Genomic DNA, 26,420 nt, shown 5'->3' with positions numbered 1-26,420 from the left:
GTGTTTGTGAGCGAGAGAGAGATAGAGATAGAGATGAGAGGGGCATGCTATCCTTTGATTATTGTCATGAAATGACTAAATCCATGATAACGCATTTCAAATTATCGGTAATAAATGCCTTGATGTACATATTTTTATCTAACTTTTTGGGGTATTTTCAAACAAAGATAAAAAAAAGTCTTTGACTTACCATTTAAGAGCTTGAGGGGTGCAAAATTACGATGTATAACTATTAGGTCCTCTTGAATAAAAGAATAAGAATTAAAAAAATTAATCATGACTCAAATTCATATTAGTAATACTACTTCATCTTTAATTTTCACACAACTTGAAATTATCTTAAGATTTCATATTATAGATAGTAATGTTATCATTTGTCTCAAGATTGCATAAGTAATAAACTAATCCTAATTGAAACTATACACCATCCCTACTCTATTTGTATGGCATACTTAGCATAACTCTTGATGACCATATAAAAAATACTTATTAAGTTAAGAGACTATTGAATAAAAAATAAAAGTAACTTTCTAATTTATTAGAATTGAAATATTAAAAATGTTATATAAATTAAGATACAAATTTTTTTTAAAAATTATTCTAGAATAATTAGAATTTTAATAAGACAAATAAGTATAAATTAATGCTAATAAATTTTAATTATTATTTCTAATTTCAAAAAAATACATACATAATTACAAGAAATTTCAAACTTAAATCTAAACTAAAAATTAAAATTAAAAATCAAATGCAAAGATCAAATATATCAAAATTTAAATATTAATAAAAATAGTAATTAAAAAAATAATAAGTAATAAAATTTTACTAAATTAATAAATAATTAAAATTTATTTTTTGAAAACTTATGATTGCATTATATTAAGTCATTTGATTGTATGGGATTAAGTTTATGTGATTGCACTAGATTAAATTATTGTTATTCATTAGATTAAGTTATTGTGATTTCATTGGATTAAAGTTAATAATTAGATTAATTTATTTTCATTTAAGTTCATTAAAAAAATTAATCTAATACAATCACAAATATTGATCTAATTGTCAAGTATATCCAAAATGATGGGGGACCAAAAGTGGCCACAACCACTTTTTAGTCAATCTAGGGTATAACATGAGTGCATTATAATGTGCTCACATTATAATGTGCTCACGTTATGGCTTGGTAGTGCTCGGCTTAGTCACTATCGAGCCAAAATGTGAGTTCACTATAATGTGCTCGTATATCCAAGAAGCAAAAGTACCTTTCTTTTCTCATCTCTCTACTTATATAGTTGTCAGTCTCCCTTATCCTCTATATCTATCTCTCCCTCTTTATCTCTCTCTCTATCAATTTTATGTAGCCATTATTCTATGTCCCTTTCTATCTCCTTGCACTGGAAGAGGAAGCGACAAGCCCCCCTACACCCTTGATCAAGAACTTGGATCCAAACATAGCTAAAACAAAAACATCTAAATCAGGAAGATAACCAATTTCCATTACTAACAATACCTCCCTACCTCTCCCTATATTTATCTCTCCCTCTCCTCTCTCTATCTATTCCTCTCCCCTACCTATGTCTTCCACTCTTTGTTCCTATCTATAAATACCTCTCCTCTCTATCCATCCCTCTCTTTTCTCCCTCTTCCTAGACCTCTATATCTATATCTATATTTGAGATAAAAATGGGTAGAAATAATTGAAACCTACAAAAGATTTACACCCAAAATAATGTGCTTATATTTTGCATTGCCTTCCTTCAATAACATAATACATATTTATAAAATTCACAAGTCCTATTTTATAAGAACTTCATAAACAACTTCTCTAATTATATTAAGTTGTTAAAAGAACTCAATATAAATAATGTTGCACAAATGAGTCTGTGTTGTCATTGATGTCAAATCTATTGTTGTGGTCTGATATGTCAATCTATCTAGTCTGGTTGACTTATTGGTAGTCCAATTATTGGTTTGGTTTTTGGTTTGGTCTGGTTATTGGTGCTACTGGTCCAGTAGTGATGTAATGTAGAAGTGAATGGTGAAGTCTATGGTTTGACAATATAGTCTGGTTATAGTTGTATCCAGATGTGGCTCGGATGTCTATCAGTTGGTAATATGATGCAAACTTGTATGCAGATTCTTGTGCCAAATTTCAAGATTAGGTGGATATGCTATGTAAACTATCTGTATGTTTTTTGATGACTAATGTCGATGATATGTTGTATTTTTTGGAAGATTGATATCTTTTGTTTGGTCTAGAAAATGTGTTACTATCTTTGTTGACTATTCTGGTGAACAATATCTTTGTCTGGAAATATATGGATGTGTCAGATATGTATCAGATTGCTGTGGATTGAAGTAGAATGATTATGGTAGATCGATCTCGGTTTTCCAATTGGATGGATGTTTGTCTATGAGTGTTGTTCATGTATGTGATCAGTCTTGTAGTTTTAGGAGTATGCAGAGGAACATGTTGCAATCCTCATCTTGTTAATGCCTTAAGGGTGTTGTGGATCATTGGATATTGTTCCTATCAAGTCATGCTTCTTTCATGGTGGATCACATATTTTGTTTTTGGGTCCAGATTAAAAAAAATTTGGGTAAAAAAAATTGGGTATGAACCGGCTTTTGTGTTTCGTTCCATGCAGTTGTTTGTAGAACCTTTATGAGGATAATTGGAAAGTGTGTCGACTTGGTGTGAACCCTCACACGTCTTCTTTGGCTTTTGCATGCAATATTTTGGATCGATGATGAATATATACGTTACATCTCTAAGCCGACCTAATTGAGATCAATGATGATCTGGTGGATATATAAAGATATATCAATTGAGCTATTTTGATATAAATGATATATTGATGAGAAGAACAAAGTGTGTGTGTGACATGGAGATGAACTAGAAAGATATATGATGTGAATGTGATATGTGTTTGAAGTAGAGCAAAGGTTCAGATATGTTATAGAGCATAGATGAAAGATGTAATAGATGAGTATTAAGTTGGGAACTATTATCTGCATGTTGGTAGATGCTATTCCCTTTGCAATTCAAATATCTTATTCTCATTTTATCAAGACATGTTTGTATCTTGCCCTCAAGAAGTGCTCTTCAATTGTGCAAGTCCCTCTTTTGTATCTTTCTTTGAGGCAGTGTCTTAGCCTACAAGTTTGAAGCAGTGAGCTCCTTGGCCTATGGCCTAAACTATTTTAAACACTTATTATATTTTGTGAGTTTGATTCTCATCGTGGTTTTTCCCAGTTTGGATTTTCCATGTAAAAAGCTTGGTGTTCTTGTGTAGATGCATTTGTTGTTTCAGTTATTTATTCTCATGCACATGTGATGAATGGTTGATGTAAAATAAATGTTTCAGTCTGATCAAGTTTCAGTATACGTAAATTCACTCACCCTCCTCCCCTGCCCCCGCCCACCTCTCAGCATTCGGTAGTGTTCAACAAATAAATATTTGTACCACCAATATAATAACCTATTAAACAACCTCTAACAAACCTAAAAAAAATTATTATATGCATCCTATAAATGATGCAATATTCCTAACACCCCCCATATTGCAGCATTTTCCAAATGGAGACAAATAGACCAACAATACTTCATGACTACGTTCGGTAGTTCATCATAAGGTATGAGTAGGGTATACACATCTACTCATGACAAGCAATAGTGGAACTAGCTTCACTACGCTTACTGTACTTTCATACAAGAAAGGGGACAAACACATCTATCCATGAAACCAAGGATAGCTTGGGACTAACACATCTATCCGTGGTCTTATCCATTTTCAATAGGGACAAACAACAAACACATCTATCCAACACAAAAGTTATGAACAAGGACATACACATCTACTCACAACAATTACAATTGGGGACAAGCACATCCAATCATAATTACCGAACAAATGTGATTGGAGACAAACACTTCTAGTCAGTCACACCACCTTGTGAATGGGGACAAATGCATCCATTCACAAATAACCAAGAATTATAAGTGGTGACATACACATCCAACCACCACATAGAAAACCCGAGTATCAAGTCTTTGTTATCACATATGTAGCCACCAATATAGATCATTGTCACTCTAATCACAAATGATATGAGACAGTTGCCACTACCACCTGGAAATTGATCTTGGCTTTAGTCATTTTGGCAAAAGTTGAATTGTCACTAATGGAATTCATAGCCCCATCACTAATGAATGATGAGAGTTCATTGAATGTCCTCCAACCTCATCTGCCTCTATCCTCCAACTAGTTTGATACTTAGCAAATTTGACTTGGAGACTCAATTTTGGAATGCCCCCCTTAATGTGAACTTTATACAATAATTGAGGAGTGTCGAGTACCACCGAACATGCACTCGAAAATACCATATATTTCAATAAAAATGCAAACTTACTCACCAAAGGTCTATGTATTCTTTGCTTCTCTAATTCAACATCTCTAAATTTATAATTTTTTGACATGAGAAATAAAAGACCATATTATCATACAACTTGACTTTGATTTTTAAGCAAACGCACAAAAAATCTCCATATACACCAATAAGATAGTTTGGGACATTAGATAATAACCACTATACAACTATTAACTCTAAAAATTAAAGCTATTGCCCAACTTGGCCTTTACCACATTTCACGGCATATCAACTTTGATATTACCCAACTTGGCCTTTACCACCTTTCACAGCATATCAACTTTGTTGTGGTGTCGAATCAAAACCAATCATTGCCTTTAATTGGAACCCACCCATCATGCAAAGTGCCAATAAATTACACATTATTTCTTTACTGGCTACTCCCAATTTCTTGCAAAACTTGTAGCAATATTTCAGAAATACTTCATATACTTGTGTTTCGCATAATTTCTATATTCATGTCATCCAAATCATCGAAGGCAATCCACTATGAAAAGCATAGAGCCAAAGCTATATCAACAAGCACAAGTCTTTAATCACCGATGAGATCATGCAAAAGGTGGTGATGGGGGTGGTCTTTGGCCAAAGTAAAATGAAGAAGTAGCAAAAGAAGAATGCAAGCTCTAGTGCTAAAAAACAAGAAGATCCTAAAGACGGTCTCTCTGATGCTGAAGATTAGAAGAAAAACCTCTATATCTTGGAAAATAATTGAGGTCTTATTAAAGACCAAAAGAAATAGTTTGTTGGTTCTGGTTATGTTTAGTTTTTTGGTGGGTATAGATATAGGTTTCATTATTAGTTGTTGCGAGTTCAATAAGACTTTATATTCTAATCTTTAATGGCCTGTGCGCCTAGTATGTGTTTGGTTGGTTAGCTAATGTTTCTAGTTGTCTTAGTATGGCCATTGATACTCTAAAGGCCATTTTGATATTATATTTTTTATTATGTATGTCTGATGGTTTGTCTGTTGCACGCTCCTAGTTCTTCTGTGCTAGTGGTTGCTCTCTGGTGATTTTGTTGTGTTGTTGACTATATGGGATCAAGGCCCTTCCCTAGTTACCTAATAAAAAACAAGCATCAACCTATATAGATCTCACATATAATGTGCAACTACAAAATATCCAAATATGAGTTGATTAATGTTTGGAGAATTGTCATCAAGAGGAGTGGAGCTCTCTTAATGCACTCCACTAATTGAAATCCAACAATCGTAGACAAAATTGCCTCCTAAAATTTGAATCGCTTTAGATGATAGTGTTGAAACATTCACGTAGCAACCATATCACATCCATCTTCCAATTCAAATTACTCCTATTTCAAACAATTTCTAGGTTTTATTCTACTCATTCTCACATTTTCAAAACACTTTTATTTTTTAATTTATGTCCAACATTGAGGAAGTGGACACCCAACTTTGATACCATGATAAAAAAAAAAGGGGTAAAATTAATAGAAGCTTACAAAAGATTTACACAAAATAATGTGCTTCTTCCATAAACTACTTCTCTAATTATATTGAGTTGCCAAATATTTCAACTCCCAATATAGTAACCTATTAAACAAACTCTAACAAACTTAAGAATAATTATTATATGCTTCCTATAAATGATGAAATATTCCTAACAACATTTGCTTCTCTTCGTTTCTCTCCCCTATCTGTCTCTCCATATTCTTTCAAGTTATATTTATCTCTAGATTTCTCTCCCTCCCTCTCGCTTTCTCCCTATCACTCTTTCTATATCTCTACTTCTCTCTCCTCTCTCTATCTCTCCCTCCCTTCTCTAACATCCCACACTTATCTCTCAACAGCAAAAAGAGTGGATCAATGAGCTCATTGAAGGCCTACATATTTAGTTCAACAATTATTCTAGGGGATATGTCTATTGGGAATTACTGATCCTACTTAATTTATGGGAGCTGACCCCTAGACAACATCTGATGCATCAAAAAGAAAAAGAAAAAAAGTTTTTTAAATAGATTCAATAAATAAGATAAATAGATTCAGTAAATTTCATAAAACGCATATTTAAAATATCTCTACTGGTTTCTTATATTTCCCCTGCACTGTCGCAATTGATAGTAACTTACCAATGTCCCTATTATCAACCGAACAGAAAAACAATGAGGATTCAAATTTGCAAGTAAAAATAGAATGCGGCTAATTATAAGGACACCATACATAAAATTCACATTGAAGACAGCTAAGTACCATAATGTTGATATGAGCTTTCCATTCAAGCAGACTGCCAGAGTTCTGACGTAATAGTTCCTCCCTTTACATTTTGTTGAAATAATTAGTTTTCCTTTCTTTCATCAAATCCTATTGGGCTTTTCACAAAATACATACATCACAATCAGTATATTTATGAATTTTTGTTCCCAATTTTTTAACTCACTGTTTCCTTTTTCCCGTAAAAGAAGAATATGTAGCAATCTGCAATTGTGTTAATGATGGCCTCAGAGAGTTTCTTGCAATCTCAAAATGCTTGACAGAAACACTATCAGCATGAATGTTCTCCCTTAATGCTATGATAGCTGCTTCTCTACACAAACCTGCCAACTCAGCCCCAGTGAAAAACTCTGTCCGCTGGGCAATTTGCGATAGATCTACATCATTAGTCAAATTCATATTACAAGTATGTACACGTAGCACTTCAATTCTTCCTTCAAGATCAGGTGGTGGAACATAAAGCACCTGCATTTAAATTTTGTGTCAAATTTAATTGTAGTCAAGCAATTAGAGCTACTACAAAACCAGCAGACCAATGTGTTCCGTGTATCTCTTTACCACATCAAAGCGACCAGGACGCATAAGGGCGGAATCAATTGCTTCAGGACGATTTGTAGCTCCCATGACTAGAACACCCTGTATGCAAGAAGAAATTTATGCCACAAAAAACGTTTCCTTAGAATATCTTCAAATCAGGTTACATCAACAACAATTAGCCGCAGTCATAGAGCTTCCTTAATTAAAAGAGTAAAAAAATATTGATATAGAAATTAAAATGTTACATAAAGCAGAACTCTGCCGCCTAGCAAGTGGACTGAAACTAGTACTTAAGATTACAAATAAGCACGGTTGTCGTGCAGTTAAGCACGGTTGTCGTGCAGTGTATTGGCAGAGAAACAATAAGCCTGATTGTCGTGCAGTTTATCAGCAGAGAAACAATAAGCATGGGATAAAACAAAACAGTACTGTAGAGTTGCAAAAGAAGAGCTAGCCGAACCACTACGTAAACATAGTATGCAGAAATATGATTGTAGCTATAGGATTACTATTTCAATTGGAAATTATCACATTAAAGACTCATCTCCCAGCTATTTGAAAAAGGAATAGCATGCAGAAATAACTGTAGCTATACGAGTATAGTTCCGTTTAAAGATACTTTCAAAACCATGTTATTCCTTTCTTTCAAGATATTACATATAACCAATCCCAGAGTGAGATTATGTTATTTGTTGATAACAGTTACACATGTATCAAGCTTTATCCATTTTAATCAAATACCAGAAAGATTATGGGAGTTGGGATGTCTTAGGTTAAATTTTGCTGCAAGCATTTTCCGAGGTTTTTTTAGAGTATTCACATCCAATAAATAGGTGCATATCTTGTGTACAGCTTGGACAGATGTTGAAGCCTATTATCCCTCTTCGTTGAAGGTTATGGATCGTGAGAATTTGATTGGGCAAACCAGGCAAAGGAAGAACTTTATTTTTTGCCATATTTCGTAGTTCTAAAGCTTATTCCAGGTTCTACATCTCACCTGTGCCTTTATCAGAGCTTGGTACACAAATGGAATCATAGAGCACTGTTTAAAATTTGAAATAAATGCTAGCCAAAAAGCCTATACCTGTTAGTTAAATATGAACGGTTATCAGGACAGCTATACATGTATAAAGGCCATATCAAACACAGATTGCAGCGGAAGCATGCTCCATAAGAGCAAAAATAGCATCTATTTTCAACTGTGCATTGAACGCATAGTTCTTTATTTGCTTGCAAATATGGACATGGAGATCAGGGAAATGTAAGCAAGGTAAGCATACCGTTGTGAGCTCAAGGCCATCAATCTCAGTCAGCAAAGTAGATAACAGCTTCTCTCCCACTGTGGCACCATTACTGATAGAGTTTCCATCTACTCTCCCTCTGTAACATAGACAAGCTACAGTTCTTAAATGAGGCGGTGCAAACAGTTCAAAATCATGATAACTTATTTTCTCTTACATGTGTCTTTGCTACTGAAATCATGCAAAATTGAATGTTAACATGATATAAACTAAACCAGATAAAGAAGAATTGGAACATCTTGAATTTTGAGTTTAAAAGGACTCGTCATTTTTTATCATACAATATGAATCACTGAAGCTCTCAGAGAAGATATCAAATCTTCTGCTGCTTTGATTTTAAACTAAGTTAACGATTTGGGTATGGGTACGGAATCGCGGGTATGGGTACGGAATCGCGGAATTGGCAAAAAAAAAAAAATCTTTAGTACGGGTACGGGTATGGGTACGTCCGTATATATATATGAAGAGTGATACTCATAAATCCATAATTGCCAATAAATATAATATTTTGATAGCTCATTCATAATTTGCAAAAATGAAAATACTCAAGTCTCAAAATGTCATACTGAAAAATAATTGGATAGATTAATTGAACGATATACAAACGTATATATAGCTGTACAGAATGCCAAAATCAGGAGTGCCCTTCACATATCTTAGCACACGCTTCGCTGCAACCCAATGTTCAGCTTTTGGGGCTGACATGAAGTGAGAAATATCGCGCACAGCATAACTGATGTCAGGTCTAGTGGCGGTGTGATAGATGAGGCTGCCTACTAGTTGCCTAAATGAAGATTCATCTACCACGGGTGAATCTGATTTGGCTGATAATTTCAGCCCTATCTCCACAGGTGTAGATGCAGATTTGCAATCTTGCATTCGAAATTTATCCAACAGACTCTTGGCATACTTTGACTGAGAAATGAATATGTGGCTATCAGACTACCAAACCTCTACACCAAGACAATAATGGAGAAGTCCCAAATCTGTCGTTAAAATTCTTGCACAAATTTTGTTTGACCTGCTTGATCAAATGTGTTGCACTGCCAATAATGATGAGATCATCAACATAGATGACTAGAAATAGAATATCATCACCTGTTTGCTTGACATACAAATTGAGATCGGACGGACTCCTCTGAAAGCCTTGATCAATCAATTACTTATCAATTTTTATGTACCATGCACGAAGAGCCTGTTTGAGGCCATAGAGTGCTTTGACTAGTCTACATACCCGGTGTTCCTTACCCGGCAACCTTGAAACCTGAAGGTTGTGTCATATAGACTTCTTCCTGCAAATCACCATTGAGGAAGGCACTCTTGACATCCATTTGATGGAATTTCCATCCAAACTGAGCTGAGAGAGTGAGGACAACTCATTTTGGTTGTGGGAGCAAATGTCTCCTCATAGTCAATGCCCTCCTTCTGTGAAAACCCTTTTTCTACTAACCGAGCCTTGTACTTCTCAAGGGTTCCATCAGCTTTATACTTGACTTTCAACACGCATTTGCATCCAATCAGCTTCTTCCCTGGTGGAAGATCTGACAACACCCAAGTGTTACTTTTTAGAAGACTATGTTGCTCAGCTGCCATAGCTTGTTCCCACTCAAGTATACTTTTAGCCTCTGTATATGTCTGAGGCTCATAAATATTATGAATGTTGGCCATAAGAGCAAAATTAACTATGTTCTACTTGCTTTTACCTCTATTTGATCTACCCGCAATGAGCTCATCATCATGAAGATCACCAATGGCCTTGGCCCACCACTTAGGCCGGAGAGTAGAAGTACCAACATCTATTGCAGGATGAAGAACACCTGGAATATCTAGAGCAAACTCATCTGGATGTGGATCCGGATGCTCCTGAGGAAAGTCAGGTGGCACAATGTCAAGCCTGGGAGACCCCACAACTGTACAGTTAACTGAATCCCTCCCATCAGGTGGAGCTAAGGGAAGGCGAACACCCATACTTGCAGCCTTTGGAGGTTGATCCTCAGTGCTCAAATCAAGAGAAGAAGGCTGAAAAGGCCCCCGTTCTTCATCAAATACTACATCTCGACTAAATATGAGACGATTAGTGTCTACATCAATCAGCCGATAAGCCTTATGGTTGTCACTGTAGCCGGTGAACATCAAATTCCAACTCTTGGAATCCAATTTGGTGCTCTTGGCATCTGGAATCCAAACATAAGCTGTAGAGCCAAAAACTTTCAAATGACTGATTTTGGGCTTCCTACCGGACCAAGCTTCCTTTGGAGTCATCTTCTTAACAGCCTTTGTGGGAGACCAGTTCAGAAGATAGACTGCAGTGAAGACCGCTTCCGCCCAAAACTGTTTTGGAACATTTCTATGCTCCAACATAGACCGAGCCATCTGAGTGACTATACGGTTCTTGCACTCAACAACACTATTCTGCTGAGGGGTGTAAGGTGTGGTAAGCTGATGCTTAATGCCATGTAATGCACAGAAGTTGGTGAACTCTGTAGAACAAAATTCCCCTCCATTATCAGACTAAAGAGTGACTATGTGACAGCCAGACTCTTTTTCCACTAAGGCCTTAAACTTTTGAAACATGGTGAACACCTCTGATTTCTGCATAAGAAAATATACCCACATGCGTTTGTTGAAATCATCAACAAATAATAGAAAATACCTGCATCCAGTGACTGATGGAGTGTTCATGGGACCACATATGTCCGCATGAATGAGCTGCAAGACCTTGGATGCTCTCCAAGCGTCTCCATCTGAAAACGGAGTCCTATGCTTCTTTCCAGCTTCACACGTTCTACAAACTCCATGATTCTGAGTTTGAATCTCAGGTAATCCTACAACTAGATCCTCTCGAACCAACTGAGAGAGATAGTGGACATTTAGATGCCCACATCGCTGATGCCAAAGAGTGTTGATGGAAGTACTCCTAGCTGTCATGGCGAGCTCCTGAGAGCTAGTAGAATCAACAAGTCTATAAAGACCATGATCCTCAATGCCAATTGCAACTATAGTGCGAGTCTCCATGTCAACAATGCTACACTTGGGCAACTCGAAGACGACATCCAGCTGTGATGAATGCTGCATAATCTGACTAACTGATAGTAAATTGAGCTTCATACCAGGTACAAAGTATACATTGAGGAATATCAAATCCCTCCCACCAGATGAAATTTGAACGTTGCCCTTGCCGACAACAGTATAGACTCTTTGCCTCCACCAAAGATCGCCAAATTAGTGAAAGGCATGTACTCTGTAAACCAATCCTGACGATGTGTGAAATGTCGAGAGGCTCCAAAGTCAATGTACCAGGCTAATGATTGAACATCATTAGATGGGATTTGGGCCATGAATGCATAGAAAGCAGATTCCTTCTGATTCGGATGCATGGTAGAATTGGCTTTCTGCTTGGACCCTCCCTGTTTGGATTGCTGGGATGCTATCAATTTCTTGCAATCTTTCACCAAATGGCCATATATATGACAATAGGAACACTGTAAGCTCTTCTTCTTTGAAGACTGTTGAGGTTGACCTTGACCTTGTCCTTTCTGCTGGAAGGACGAAGTTTTACCCTTGCTTTTATTCGAAGTTGTGGCTGCGAAGGCCTATTCAGTGGATGAACTAGCACTGCTTCCAAACTGCTGCTTCCATCGATCCTACTGTAGAAGCTTGTTGCAAAGATCAGGAAACTTCAGATCAACACTAATAGTGGAGATATTGAGCATATCAATGAAATGCTTGTAGGATCTGGAAAGGATTTTCAACATGATCACTACCATATCCTCTTCCACCATGGTTCGGCCTATAGCTTCCAACTGGTCACGGATGTCCTTGATCTTCGTAAGATGTGCTTGGATAGATGACTTCTCATCCATCATGATAGAAAACAACATATTCTTCAAAAAGAAAGCTCGGCTCTTGTCGGACGTTCCATGAAGATCCTTCAAGAGATCCCAGATGTCTTTAGCTGTTTTACCTAAAGGCACCTGAGGGAGTTGATCATCTGTGACTAAGAGTTTGATAAGCATGACAACCTCTCGATTTTTCACATCATGTTTGTCTTGATAATCACCTGTTGTTATAGGACGAGATTCCTTGCCCAAAACAATCTGATGAAGGCAACGATACTCAAAAATGGTAAGCATGTGTTGTTTCCAAGTGTTGTAGTTGCGGCCGTTGAACTTCTGATTGTGTTCCAACATGATGTTGGTCAAAGATGTCATCACGGAAATCGAGGTTGAAAGAGGACAACCGAGTGAAAGCAAGAGACAGAAGAATCTAATTAAAAAATCAAAATAGAAGTAGCTGCATAACAAAATTGAAACCCTGAAGTGGAATGCTGGGCACAAATCCCAATGTGTGAATTTCGACATTTGGGAGAAACCCAAAAATTGAAATTTTCTGCAAATTTAAACCTGAAATTTTTCCTAAAAATAATTAGAAAAAAATAATAATTTGCAGGAAATAAATACCTTTGATTTTTTATTTTTTTTAAAAACAGTAAAAAAACAGATGATTCCTGTTGAGAATAAACCCTAGCCGCCGGATTTTTGCACTGGTAATAAGCCCGATGGCAGAACCCAAACAGAAATTGTGATTTGGGAGAAATCACGTGAAAAACTTTGCAGAGAATACAGAAAAATAAGGGCCAAAAATCGCGGAAATCACGAAAATGGAAAGTGCAACAAATCCAAAAATATCCTGCCGTCGCCAAGAAAATCCTAGCAAAGCCACAAAATCTACAAAAAAAGCGAGAAAACAAAGAATCGAAAAAATTGCGAAACCCTTACAGGTCGCGGAAAAGAGGTGAGCACATGAAAAACACGACGTCTACTCTCCACAGGAAAATCACGAAATAATCGCAAGCCGAAAAAAATGGAGGTTGCAGAGAATCAGGCGGGTTAAGCTCACGCCAAAACACAAGCGCCCAAACAAGTCAACGAAAAAGAAGGCCCTATCGCAAAAAACAAGCGCTGATTTTGAAAAATAACACTTGACCATGAAAAGAACTTCGATCTAGAAAAAAATAACCACGAACCCTACAAGAAACCTGCAATTTTTCCAAAGGAATTAACCTTTTAAAAGAAACTAAAATTTGCCCCAAGAAAAGAGACTAATGTTTTCCCCCGAGGGGTGTGTGTGTTCAACAGTGCACAATAGTACAAAAAATGTAGGAAATGTTACAGCATACAACAATGCAAGTTAGCAAAAGAACTCGTATGCCTTTATTCATTAATGCCAAATGCCAGTACATTCAAACATAGCTTTCTTCAACAATATCTACACACTGAAATAGGAAACCAAGTACATATATATAGGTGCCGGTGTAGGTTGTTAGGTGCCAACTACCGACAACCGTCACGTAACAACCGACCCTTGACACACGTAACATTCTAATTACAATATGACATAATTACCCGACAACATCATCCCCCCAAAAAAAGGTCATCTCTTGACGACATACAACAAAATGGGAAATGACACTAAGACCAAACATGAAAATCAAAGTTGAGGGGGTACAGAGGGCGTCCCTGATGAAGAAGGGGCTGGTGGTGGTGCTGCTACCAACTGTTCCCTCAGCTGGTGAACCTATTGTGTCTAATGCTGGAGATCTCGCTAGGCTACCAACTGCCTCTCCCTCAATCATTTCACCGTAAAGACTACTTCCATAAGCTCCTTCTGCTTCCCATCCAGCGCCTCTAAGGTAGATGTGAGACAGGTCTCAAGGGCTACCTGTTCTGCTACCTCGTGTGCACGCCCTGCCGTCTCTTGGGCCGATTCTGCCTCTAGGCTGTGTTGTGACCATTTCACACATCGCCCCATTAGAATGGGGACCCCCTCTTTTTGCTTTTGTTTCGCCTGTTCTTTTCTCTGCTCTTAGGGTTTTGATTAAGTGAGTGAATCGTCTAGACTAGGGTTAAGCCTTAGGGGTTTCTATTGGATATTTTCAAGCCGAGTCTAGTCGAGTTTTTGAAGGTTATTGAGCATCCTCCCGAAGGTTGCAAATTTTGAAGTATGATGAGCCTGTCAGGAAGGTCAGGTATGTCTCAGGTTAGGTCCAATCAAGGTTTTTGAGGGCACATTCAAATTTTGTCTAAGTGTTAGCATTTTAATGATGGAATTGTGCATTTTTTTATCTGGGTAATTTTTGACCAAATATTTGATGGCTTGATAACTGATTCCTGGCCTTAGAAATGACCTAATTATGCCTTGTGAAGTGACTGAAGACCTAAATTTTGGATATTTTGGCCTATAAAAGGAAAATCGCTCCTGTCCCTCTCCCAGGGACCAGGGCGAAAATGATGTTTTGTGCATCTTGGTTTTTGACTTGTTTTAGTTGTTTTGTGCAGGGTCGCCAAGGGATATGATCGAACGTGAATTGAAGATTTTGAAGATTTTGAAGACTCAAAAATGACAAGTTTTTAAGGTTTAAGGCAAAATCGCTCCTGTCCTTCACTGAAGGACCAGGGCGAAATGGCTTGTTTTGATCATTTTGGGTCTTGGTTGATCAAACTGGAGCATCAAGGACGCAAGGAAAGATGAAGCAAGCATAATGGAGTATCCAGACTTAGTCGTTAGCAATGAAAGGTTGAACTTTTGGCCTAGAAAGATAAAGGCGCTCCTGTCCTTCACTGAAGGACCGGAGCTTGAATTCCAAGTTTGCCTTATCCTTGCAAGATTTAAGTGATTTCGCAATTTGAGGAGGACAAAGGAAGTACGTTTTGCTCGTTGAATATAATTTGAATGGGCCACAATGGAGAAAATCGATCCAAGTTGCAATAGGCGCTCCTGTCCCTCTCCAAGGGACCAGAGCGGTTTTCAAAGGAAGCTCCTGTCCCTCTCCAAGGGACCAGAGCGATTTTCTCAAGGGACAAGTTTCTGGCCAAGGAAAGGCAAGTTTTTCGTTTGGGATGAGTGAAGGAAGGTGTAATCAATCCGTTTAAGATAATTTTGAATGTTGGCAAAGCACAAGTGAGCCCATAATGGCCAAGGCACTCCTGTCCCTCACCCAGGGACCAGAGCGAAATCTTCAAATTTGCTTAATGGCCTAACATTTTGGAATGCCACTTTCATTTCAAAGACTCAAGATGGAAGGCGGAGTGATATTCTACGTTTAGAAAGGTGATTTAAAGATGACACGATCAAGGGTTTATACCAAGAACTAAAAAGCGCTCTTGTCCTTCACTCAAGGACCAAGGCGATTTTCATAGAATCAACCATTCTCTTCCAAAACCACGTCAAGGCAAGGATATGCAAAGTCAAAAGTGTCTTTCGAAGGACGATGAACAAGGAACCAACCCTAAAAATCGACTATCTTAAGCACAAATGCAAAATTCGCTCCTGTCCTTCACTGGAGGACCAGGGCGAAAATCCTAAGGTGGTCAATCTTGCCTTGAGAAAGCAAGCAAAACATGCATAGAACGAGAGATGATGATCATCGCCTACCTCACATCATGGATTGGCGATTTGGAAAATGAAGTCCAAAGATAAATGGTAGATCGCTCCTGTCCCTCACCAAGGGACCAGAGCGAAATCTTCAAGTGTGCCTAGTTTTAGAATGCCACTTTCGTTTCCAACACTCAAGATGAAGTAAGCAATGACGTTTTTTGCCTTGAAGATTATTGAAAGTCGATATGATCATGAATGTGTGCAATAATGCAAAAATCGCTCCTGTCCTTCACTGGAGGACCAGGGCGAAAATCCTTGGAAGAGCTCATTTTGTCTTGAGAGGGCGAGTGAAGCATGCATTGAAAGGACGAATGAAGATCGTTGATTGCCCTGCAACATGAATTGGCAATCAGAAAGACAAGGACTAAGGACAAAAGTAAGATCGCTCCTGTCCCTCACCAAGGGACCAAGGCGAAAGTGTTTTAAGGTGCACTCCTTCCCAAGATGGAATAAATCAAACTCAAGATTCTAAGCAAGAATGCTATTTTAGACGTCCAAGGTAAGACTTTGAACGTAAAAAGCAAGAAATGCGAGGTCAAAAATGAAGGGGCGCTCCTGTCCCTCTCCCAGGGACCAAGGCGAGGTTCTCACAAATCGATATTTTACCACGCCTAGGCGCCAATGTCCTCTAAGACACATTAAATGCCAAATTTCGCTAAAAACTCCAAAATCTTTAAAAAAATTAAATTGACATTTAATAAGGGCGCATATCATTTAATAATTAATTTAAGCCTTTTAAAAAATCAAAATTTTAATTACAAAGGCATTTAAAATTAATTATTATTAAAATTCAAAGCGCTTAAGGTGTCTTTTTTAATGTTTTTGCCAAAGTCGGCCTCTCCTTTTATTTAATTTTTATTTATTTCCTTGGCCTATTTTCCAAGTCGGCCTATGGGCAATTGCAAGGATGAGCGCCTATATAATTGAGGTATTTTGAAGCATTTTAATCCATCATTCAATCATTTATTCAAATGCGATTTGGAGAAGCAAGGAGTGCGAAATCTGTCCAAGAAGGAGTGCGAACTTTGTTGGAGGCGAATTTTCCTCAAGGCATTGAAGACAAAGGTGGTGGAGTTGAGGCACGTGAGGAAGACCATTAAGTTGATAAAGGAGGCGCATTTGCTAAAGGACTTCGATCTTCATTATTGCCTAGCGAATTTCTTAATTTTGCATCTTTTTTAGAGTTAGTTCTCAAGAAGAGGTATGGCGAGATCACCCTTGCTCAAATTTTGAAATTTTGAATTTCCAATTGCATAGTTATATTTAGGAAATGATAATTCGAAGATTTATCATGAAGTTTCCTAAATTTGGAACTTAAATCTAATCTATATTTCTTCATTGCAAAGTATTTTGCTTATTATGAAATGTTGTGTAGGTATCAAGATGGCGACCCCGAAGGCAGGAGCATCCACTAGTCGTCCAGCTCTCATGAAGGAAGATCAAAAGAATGAAGAATTGGAGACCAAGATCGTGTCAAAATGAAGCAACATTGGAGATACCAGCCTGGGAAACTTCAGTGTGAAGAAGTTTCGAGAGGTCCCTTATATTGGAAAGCCATCACCTGTCGCAAGGAGAATAATTGAAAGTGGTATTATCAAGGCGGCCGGCTTCCCTCCAGCAGTCCAGTGTCCTGAGCTGATGATCGAGTGTGCCCGCCATTACGACCCACAATCCAGATCAATCGTGTCCAAGGAAGGAAACACTTTGGCTTACCTTTCAAAGGAGGCTATCAGTGAAGCTCTCCATCTACCAGAGCATAAAGATATGATTTATAAAAGCTTGGAAGGAGCTAGATCCATGTACGAAGATGATCCAGACACTTGCTTAAGCATCATCAATAAGAATTGGTTACTCAAGAGTTGTCCTCGCCTAAGCAAGGTTCCAAACACACCACATAGGATCGACTTCCAGGAGGAGTACCGAGATTTGATAACCTTGCTCAATCGAGTTACAGGGGCTCCTCAAGCCTTCTATTTTGAGAAGTGGATGTTTTACTTCATCCAAGTGATAGTTCAAGGAAAAGGAACAATTCATTGGGCTAGAATTATTAGCCATTGCTTGGACGTGCAGTTGAGAAGACTGAAGGCTACCAAGTCCTTCCACATGAGTTCATACATCATATATGCCTTGATCAGGAGTTTTGAATATGCAGGACTACCTCACAGAGGAGCAATCGGAAGAGGACCCGGGGAAGTCAGAGTTTGTGAATCTTATGTTCATTTGCATCATCCACCTGGAAGTAACTACAAGTTAGTTAATGATACCTTCACGATGAACATCACCAGGACATTGCAAGGTGGGATTCACAATCAGATATCTCAAGATGCACAAGAGCTTGTAAAGAGGTATGGTGCTTGGTTTATCCAATTCCAGAAGTTTACATATATTAGAGTTCAGGGGTGTCCTTCACCACCATATATGTTGCCAAGATATCCGACAGACAGAATAGTGTTACTGGAGGTGACTAGGCAGTTGGCGGCTTATGCAAAGGCATTCAGACACAGGCATGGAAATGGAATTCCGGTGCCTATCATACTAGGGAATTCAGTTGAGGTATGTCCTAATGCTCTAGCCCTGGATGATGCAGAGAAAGAGTTGGCCTTATATTCATTTTCATTCTTTGCCTTGAGAGAGAATTTTGATCCTTATGGATATGTAGAAGAAACAGTTGGTAGAAAGTACAAGCACGAATCTCAGATAGAGGACTTTCTGATGAATCTCTCAAGTGATTTAGAGGTGAAAAGAAAGATGCATTCCAGATTACCTTTAGATCTCATCAGGAAATGCAAAATTTACAGAGTGGCCGATCAAGCCCAGGACAGTGGCAGACATCTCCAATCATCTTATGACCGAGAGGACAAGACAGTGAAGATAGATTGGAACGAGCCTGAAGTTACAGACTTGAGAACTTTGATGGCTCCGATTTTGTCTTGTACTCGCAGATGGGTGGATATACAACATCAAAAGTTGAGAGAACAGAACATATCGATGTCTTTTACTTTGGAGGAAAGGCCAAGGGAAGGAGGAGCAAGCACAAGCAAAGGCAATCCTCATCCTAAGAGTACAAGTGAAGACAATCCTCACCCTAGATGCGTAAGCGAAGGCAATCCTCATCCTAGAAGCGCGAAGAGGAAAGAAAGGCCTGAGAAAAGGGAACCTTCCAAGAAGAAGCAAGAGGCCCATCGAGGTCACTCATCCAGCACATCTTCCCAACATGAAAAAAGGACAAGTCAAGGACAAGAGAAGAGGGTACTTGAAGTTGAGGAATCTATGGAGTCAATGGTCCAGAATGATAAACATGAGGAAAGGCGAGCATCTCAACGTTCATCAAGTCAATCTCCCCAAGTCAATGAGCTACATGAAGACAGGAATGATGACGAAGTGACATCTCCTCTCCGAGAAGAGGGATCAGTGCCTAAAGAAATACAAGTTAGAGAGACAAAGTCCGCCATTCCAGACTGGTTAAAGGAGAGGCTAACGAGGGTAATTGTGATCAAAGATGAAGATAATGTAATTGATTTAGAAAGCCTTGTTGGAAATTCTCAGGAAGTGACAGAGAGAAGGAAGGCTACCAAGATGTCCAAGATGATCAGAGATGAGACAGGGTCCAGAAAACTGCAGATAGCTACACCAGCAGTGGACAAATATGAAGGTGAAATCCTGGCAGAGGAATATGATGTAGAAACATTTGAGCTTGGTCCACTCACAGCCAAGCAGACACTGGATGAGGCCACTGATTCATTCGAGGCACTTAAAGACAAGCTTAGAGAAGAAATGGAAAAGAATAGAAAGCTTGAGCGAGAGGTCGGTGCTTGGAGAGGCTACTTTAGCCATCTCAATCAGCCTTTGGGACGTCAGGATCCAGCAGTATCTCCTGTGCAAGCACTTCCCCTTGAGTCAGTTGGCGAGGCAGAAAGAGTTAAGAGCTTGGTTCAGCTTATGAGCTCTTGGATTGACAAATCTCATACCGTTGCCATTGAGTTCGCAACAAGAATGATGTAGACCACCCATCGAGCTATCCAGGTCCTTGAGATCATTCATAACCTAATGATAACAGTAGCCGCCTTTGCCCACACTAGAGATGTTATCATTCCCGTTCTGCAAGTAATCAGGCAAACACCAAGGAAGATCTTAGCACAAGAAAAGATAATGGATGGAGGAGCTCATAATTTGCTCCAGTGGTCAACTCTACTTCAGATGAAGGAAGTTCTTTTCAAAGACATTAGTACGAAATGCAATCAAGTTGAGGAGGTCATTCATCCGATTCAGGACAAGGTGTTTGAGGTGTTGTGTTCTATTCTTGGCAGGAGGATTGAAGATGAGACAGATGTGAATCTTCAAGAGTTGGAGGAAAAGGTCAAGGTCATCTTTTGCAAAGATGAGAATGTTATCACAGATGAGCAAAGAGATCAAATGTTCGCCACTATGCTCCTGATTGAGAAAATCAAAGAACTCGAGCCTGGATGGGACGTAGCTCTTCTCAAGGCCTTTGATCAGATCATCCACTTGGAGGAACGAATGAGGAATCTTCCAGATATTCCTATTGCAGAGATTGAAGGAATTGTGTCTAGATTCACTGCATATGCTAAAAAGGAGCATTGGAAAGGGAACAAGGTTCTAGAAGAGAGGTTGTTATAGATGATGTGGCACCTTAATTATCATTGGTCTATGTTTCCTAGATTTTTGTGCCAATTAAATATTTGGCTATGCATTTAATATTGTTCAGTAAAAGGGGAACTTTTTGTAATAAAACCCTAATTAGGGTTTAGGTGTCAAAATCTCAGCCGTTGATCTTCTTTTGATCTGGGCCATTCATTGTAATTGAGGATGCTATATATACCCTCATTCATTTTCATTTTGATAAGAAAAAAATAAGAGAGAGATAGAGAATAGCAGTTAGAAGATTAGAGCTTTTGAGAAGAAAGTTATTTTGTAGCAAGATTGAGCATTGAAGAAGGAATTTCAAGCAATTGTTGTCTATGTTGACTTTGAGATCAATAAAATATTGAAGTTATGGTGTTTTATTGCAATTCTCGTGGTTATCTTCATGGTTGTTTACTTTCTTGAATCATTCTCAGTCGAAGTAGTGTTTAAATTTGAAGGACTAAGTGTTGAGCTTGATCTTTGGTGAGATTCACATTCCAAACCACTAGCTTCTTACTGATTGTAAGGACGCCTTGTGTGGTCAACTGGAGATATTTGGATTGCTTAAACCTTCAGTCATTATTGAACTATTGACATGTACCTTCATGGTAGTGTCTATGATTCTTGATGATTTGAAAATCAATAATCACCCTAGAAGATCGCATCAATCTCAGTGGAGTTGTAATTCCTTGGCAACACTGAAATTGGTCGAATCTTGCAAGTCTAGCTTACATTGAGTCATTCTTAGGATTAGATTAGGATTCATCTCTTGCAAACCCTACCTTTTGATCTTTTTGAGAACTTGTTAGTTTTAGGAAATCTTGTTCCTGAACGGAAACGTAAGGCCCCTTGATGAAACAGCATTCACAACGACCACTGGTGCTTATCCACACGTAGAGACCCTACATTACAGAACCTTGGAGTCATCCTGATTGATCCTTCTTCGCGACATCTTCAGCAATCAGAGGCTTTATTCAAGAGAGGATAAGGTACCCTTGGGTATTTTATTCTGTGTTAGGCAGTGTACAAAATAAACGTCAACAGGCTGGTCGCTCGGGCTCTCTACTGTGCCAGCTTCATCTCCATCATATGCAAGCGAGTGGCTATCTCCTCCTGAGCTGTGATGGCCACCACCCGCTCTGTCTCTGCTGCCGAGGCACCATGTTGGGTACGTATGAGGTGGCAGTACCCATCCCAGAAAGCTTGCTCTACCCGCTGTAGTAGCAAGTGTACTCCACCAACCTCAGCCGTCTCCTCACGCCTCCAATCTGCCAACATCTCGGAAGTCTCCATAGCAAACCAACCCCTGGCCTCAAAACATCTCCCAAATTCCTCAATGGCAAAGGTGAGGAGTCCCTCAACGATAGACTGCCCGACGGTCCGCTCCTGCATAGAGACTGCCAATCTCTGTGCGCTAGCCCCAACCTCTGCTGCCATCCTCTGCGCACTGGCTCCCATCTCTGCCAAAAATATCTCTATGCCCTTCGGCTGGCTCTCGGTAGTGGCCTGCTCCTGTTGCTGCATCTCCGCCATCTCTTCCTCAAACCCAATGGTGCCTTGCAGGAAGTCCATCGCCAACTCCTGTTGTCCAGCCTCCTAATGATAACTACCCTCATCGAGGTCCACAATCTCCGGAAAAGGACGTGGCTGGGGTGAGGCAGGCGGGGGTCTCAGTGGTGTCATGGGAGGCATCTCATAGCAACCCAACCACGCATCCATGGTGGCATCATCATCTTCGGCCACCGTACCCTCTGCTGCCGAGACATCCGTATGTACCAGTTCCTTTCATACAGGAGACCCAATGCAAGGAGGTTCGCTGGGAACCAATGACACTGTTGGAACGTCCTCTGTTGGAACTGTTGTGGCGACCCTAGAGGGTGTAGGCAATGAAGGTCGGGGTCTCAACTGCCCAAATCCTGGGATGGGTACGACTGGTATGGCTCCCACCGTCACCCCCCGAAGTCTGGAGAGGTGTCAGTCCTACATCCCGAGTCAATACTACTGGTGCATACACCAATCGGCCTACTCTCGCAGGTCGCACTCCACCCGCCAGTAATCCACGGATCCCTCTCATCACGTGCCCAAAAGACACTATGGCCACTACTCTCCTCTGTACTCGGGGCTTTCTCTACTTCCTGCTAGCAAGGCAAAATGTGTCATGACTCTGGCTGCTCCGGGAAGAAGTGTCCTCAGAATTGTCCCCCTCCTCTGCACTACTATCAGCCTCTTCGTCTACATCCTCGTCAACTGTCTCTGTCTCCTGTTTTGTGTCTACCTGTTGTGGTCTCCGTCGCTTCCTGCTAGAAAGGGCTTCCCCGCTACCTGCCATGGTATCCAGGTGGGTCCAATAAAAAATGAATGGCTGTGAAGGGTCCCTCGTCTCCCGAGGTTTCCAGACATGCTTCTCCAGTGACACCTGTGTGCGTGCAGCGTCGAGGAACAACCCTATGGCGTGAAACGGCATGTAAAAAAGTCTTGTGTCGCAAGATCAAGAATTCATGGATTCTGTCGGACAAAACTATTGCCCAGTTGTACACCGTCCCATAGATCAGGCCATTCATAAGTGCAATCATGGGTACCGCCGTGTCGAATGCCCTGTTGGCTCCTATAAGTCTTCTTTTCATAACATCCAGCAGACACTGCCAATCTCCTGGAACGATGTAGAACTTCTTCAACCCTCTGCCCTTGGGTGCCTTGATTGTAGCCCATTCCTGGTCTGAGAGATCACTTCAACAAATTAACCGTAGCAGTTGCTCTTTCCTTTCTGGCGACATCTTCGTGGCATTCTTGTCTATTTTCTTTCCCTCGTCTGGGATGCCAAATACCCTAGCAAAATCGTCAGGTGCAAATGAGACAATCACAGTGCTCTGCTAGTAAGAGAAAGTTGATGCCCTAGTTGTGCTGTCATATGTAGCCACCATCATTCGCAGACATGATTCAAAATCCCTAATGGCAAAAATGGGCATTTGAATTGCCCAATACACCCGTGCCTTCCTAAGAGATTCTTTTATTGCATAACTATCTAAGGTTTCCAGCCACAAAGTCCTGCATACATTTCCACTCAATCCTTCAAATGTAATAGTGTCAGGTGTGATTTTCTCCGGCATTGTCTTCTTCTTGGCCTTTCTTGTATCTGTTGATCCTGCAATTTTTACTCCAGACTGCAACACTCGCTTCCCCTTGTCCTTGGCCGCTGTGCTTCCCTCTGCCATTTTCCTTGACTTTGACGCTTGGTCTAACTGCAACCGTTTTCTCCAGTCCAGCTTTCCTAATCTTGATTTTCCTAATTCCATTTGAATGATTTAACTGCCAACGCTTAACAATTATACTTGTCAAATGCCGTTATTTTGGTATGACTTTGCTTGGCGATGTTGGCTTGTACGGCATTGTACGGAACTTTATTTTGTTTGTGAGCTATCCACCTCGTGTACGGAATCGCCATACGGCCCTTTCTTCCTGCTATCCTCCGCACACTCCGTACGGTTGGCAATTCTTCTCTGCTTCATGCCATACGGTTTTCCATTGCTTTTTCCCTTCGTCCACCATCGATGTACGGATTGCATGGATTGTACCTGTGTCAGCTTATGCTCGTACGGATTTTATGTGGTGCTACCATACAAACTTTTGTCTCCTGTCGTCGTACGATGCCTCCTTGCTTACGCGGTTGTACGACCTTCCTCCGTCACACCTTGTCCGTACATGTCCTCTTGGTCACATGACCGTACGGTCTCAATTAATCTGCCACTATACGGATTTTAATATAGTCATACTATGCTGTTTAAAATGTACGGACTCTGTCACTGGTGTCACCCTTGGCGTACGGCGGGGTTTTTTTTCTTCTGTCACCCCAGGCGTACGTATTATCACCCTCGACGTACGACCAATGTACGGTTTGGAAAAATGAATTCCATATGGTTTATTTAGTGTTCTATTTACCCTTCGTCGTATGGTGTACGGCCTTTTCACCGTACGGTATGTTAATTTTTTTAATTTATTTTTTAAAACTTTTTCAATTTTTTTCAATTTTTTCCAATTTTTCAATTTTTTTTTTCAACTAAAAAAAATCAAATAATTACCTTTTCAATTTGTCTGGCTGGGCCCCGCCTCTGGGCGAGCTGGATCATTTCGCTGCTACCTGTGATGGTAAATCTTCAACTTAGACCCGTTTACCGTCTCCTTTATCGGTTGGTCACCCAATGTCAACAACTTAATTGCTCCATTCGCAGCTACCTCGCGGATTTTATATGGCCCCAGCCATCGGACTTTAAATTTCCCAGGCTTAATCTCATTCCGTCCATTATACTTCAACACCCACTGACCTGGACGAAATTCTATGCGTCGGATGTGCTTGTCATGCCAAAATTTTCGTCTTTGTTGGGCAGCTTCAATGGCCATTTGGGCCATCATTCTGCATTCATCCAACTTGCCTAACGTGTACAACTGCTCCCGCAAGCTTTCCATATCTCCTAGGCGATTCTCGATCGCAATCCTTAAACTCGGAACCATGAATTCTGTCAGCACAATGGCCTCTTGGTCATACATTAACTGAAAGGGTGCCTGGCCTATGGTGACTTTGTAGGTGGTCCTGTATGCCCATAGTACCGACGACAACTTCTCTTCCCAATCTTCCTGTTCAACTCCGCAGGACTTATAGATCACCAACACCAGTATTTTGTTAGTAGCCTCCACCTGCCCGTTGGCCCTCGGGTAGTACGGGCTTGACAAGGAATGAAAAATCTTGAATTCCGTCGTGAGCAGCTTGACCACATGATTCACAAAGTGCCCACCGCGATCACTGGTCAGTTGGAGTGGGATGTCGTACCTTGTAATAATCTGCTCATAAATGAACTTGGCTATACTCAAAGCTAAGTTATCCGGCAGTGCTCGCGCCTCAGCCCACTTGGTAAGGTATTCTATCGCCACCACAATGTAACGACATCTTTGTGTTCTGTTGGCCTTCAAAGGTCCAATGAAATCCAAAACCCAACGTTCAAATAACTCTTGGGCATGGGATGGATTGAAGGGTATAAAGTCTCGCTTTAATGGTTTTCCTGCTCTCTGGCACTATCACAGCCCACCACCCATTCCCGTGCATCATTATACAAGGTGGGCCACCATAGTTCGGCCAGCAATACCTTGCGCGCGGTTGTGTCTGGACCCATGTGACCTCCTGCGGGCCCTTCGTGTGCTTCCCGAAGCACTCTCGAAATCTCTTCTTCCATCACACACCTTCTGAGGACTTGGTCAGGTCCCATTTTATACAGCAACCCATTAATTAGCTGAAATGTCCTGCTTCTCGAGACCAGCTTCCTTCTCTCACTCGGTAACATTCCGGCTTGGAACTGAGGAGAGAAAAAAGTATTCCCCAATGTTCGCATACCACGGCGGTAGTGTTGCAATTTGGAACAGATGTGCGTCAGGAAAATCATCATTGACTCCTTCTGGCGACTCTCCCGACCTAATCCGAGACAACTGATCAATGATCACATGACTCTTGCCTGGCCGTACAATTATTGTGAAAGTGAACTCTTGAAGGAGCAGTAGCCACCTGCTTATTCTGCTAGGCGTCGCCAGCAAGTAGTCCCAAAAATTTTGAACAGCATAAACCATTCTAAGGGCTTCCCTCTCGAAGGTACTGTAATTCTTCTCAGCTTTCGACATCAACCGACTAGCAAAATAGATGGGATGATCCAACCCATGTCCCCCTTCCTGTGCTAGCGAAGCCCCAATGGCATAGTTAGAGGCATCCACGTGTACGTGGAATTCTCGATCCTAGTGTGGAATCCTCTTAAAAAAAACTTTCAAAAATTTTCATAAAAGAAATTCCGAAAATTTTTAAATTT

At 40.0% G+C, this 26,420-nt stretch overlaps 1 protein-coding gene across 3 annotated transcripts in view; it reads right to left on the bottom strand.

Moving 5' to 3' along the window:
- Positions 1 to 6,634: 6,634 nt before the first annotated feature.
- Positions 6,635 to 26,420, bottom strand: part of LOC131066310 (cell division control protein 48 homolog B) — a 212,131-nt gene continuing 192,345 nt past the window's right edge. For all 3 annotated transcript variants that reach the window (XM_058001041.2, XM_058001042.2, XM_058001040.1), the window contains 3 exons: positions 8,476 to 8,575; positions 7,217 to 7,294; positions 6,635 to 7,123 (listed from right to left, as the gene is read on the bottom strand). In XM_058001041.2, the coding sequence (XP_057857024.1) occupies positions 6,821 to 7,123; positions 7,217 to 7,294; positions 8,476 to 8,575 (481 nt within the window). In that variant the 3' untranslated portion in view covers positions 6,635 to 6,820. The remainder of the gene's footprint in view (positions 7,124 to 7,216; positions 7,295 to 8,475; positions 8,576 to 26,420) is intronic.

This window comes from Cryptomeria japonica, chromosome 8 (genome assembly GCF_030272615.1).
Source record: "Cryptomeria japonica chromosome 8, Sugi_1.0, whole genome shotgun sequence".
Taxonomy (NCBI): domain Eukaryota; kingdom Viridiplantae; phylum Streptophyta; class Pinopsida; order Cupressales; family Cupressaceae; genus Cryptomeria; species Cryptomeria japonica.
The sequence above is the reverse complement of the archived record's forward strand: the minus strand, read 5'-3'. Positions and strand labels throughout refer to the sequence as shown.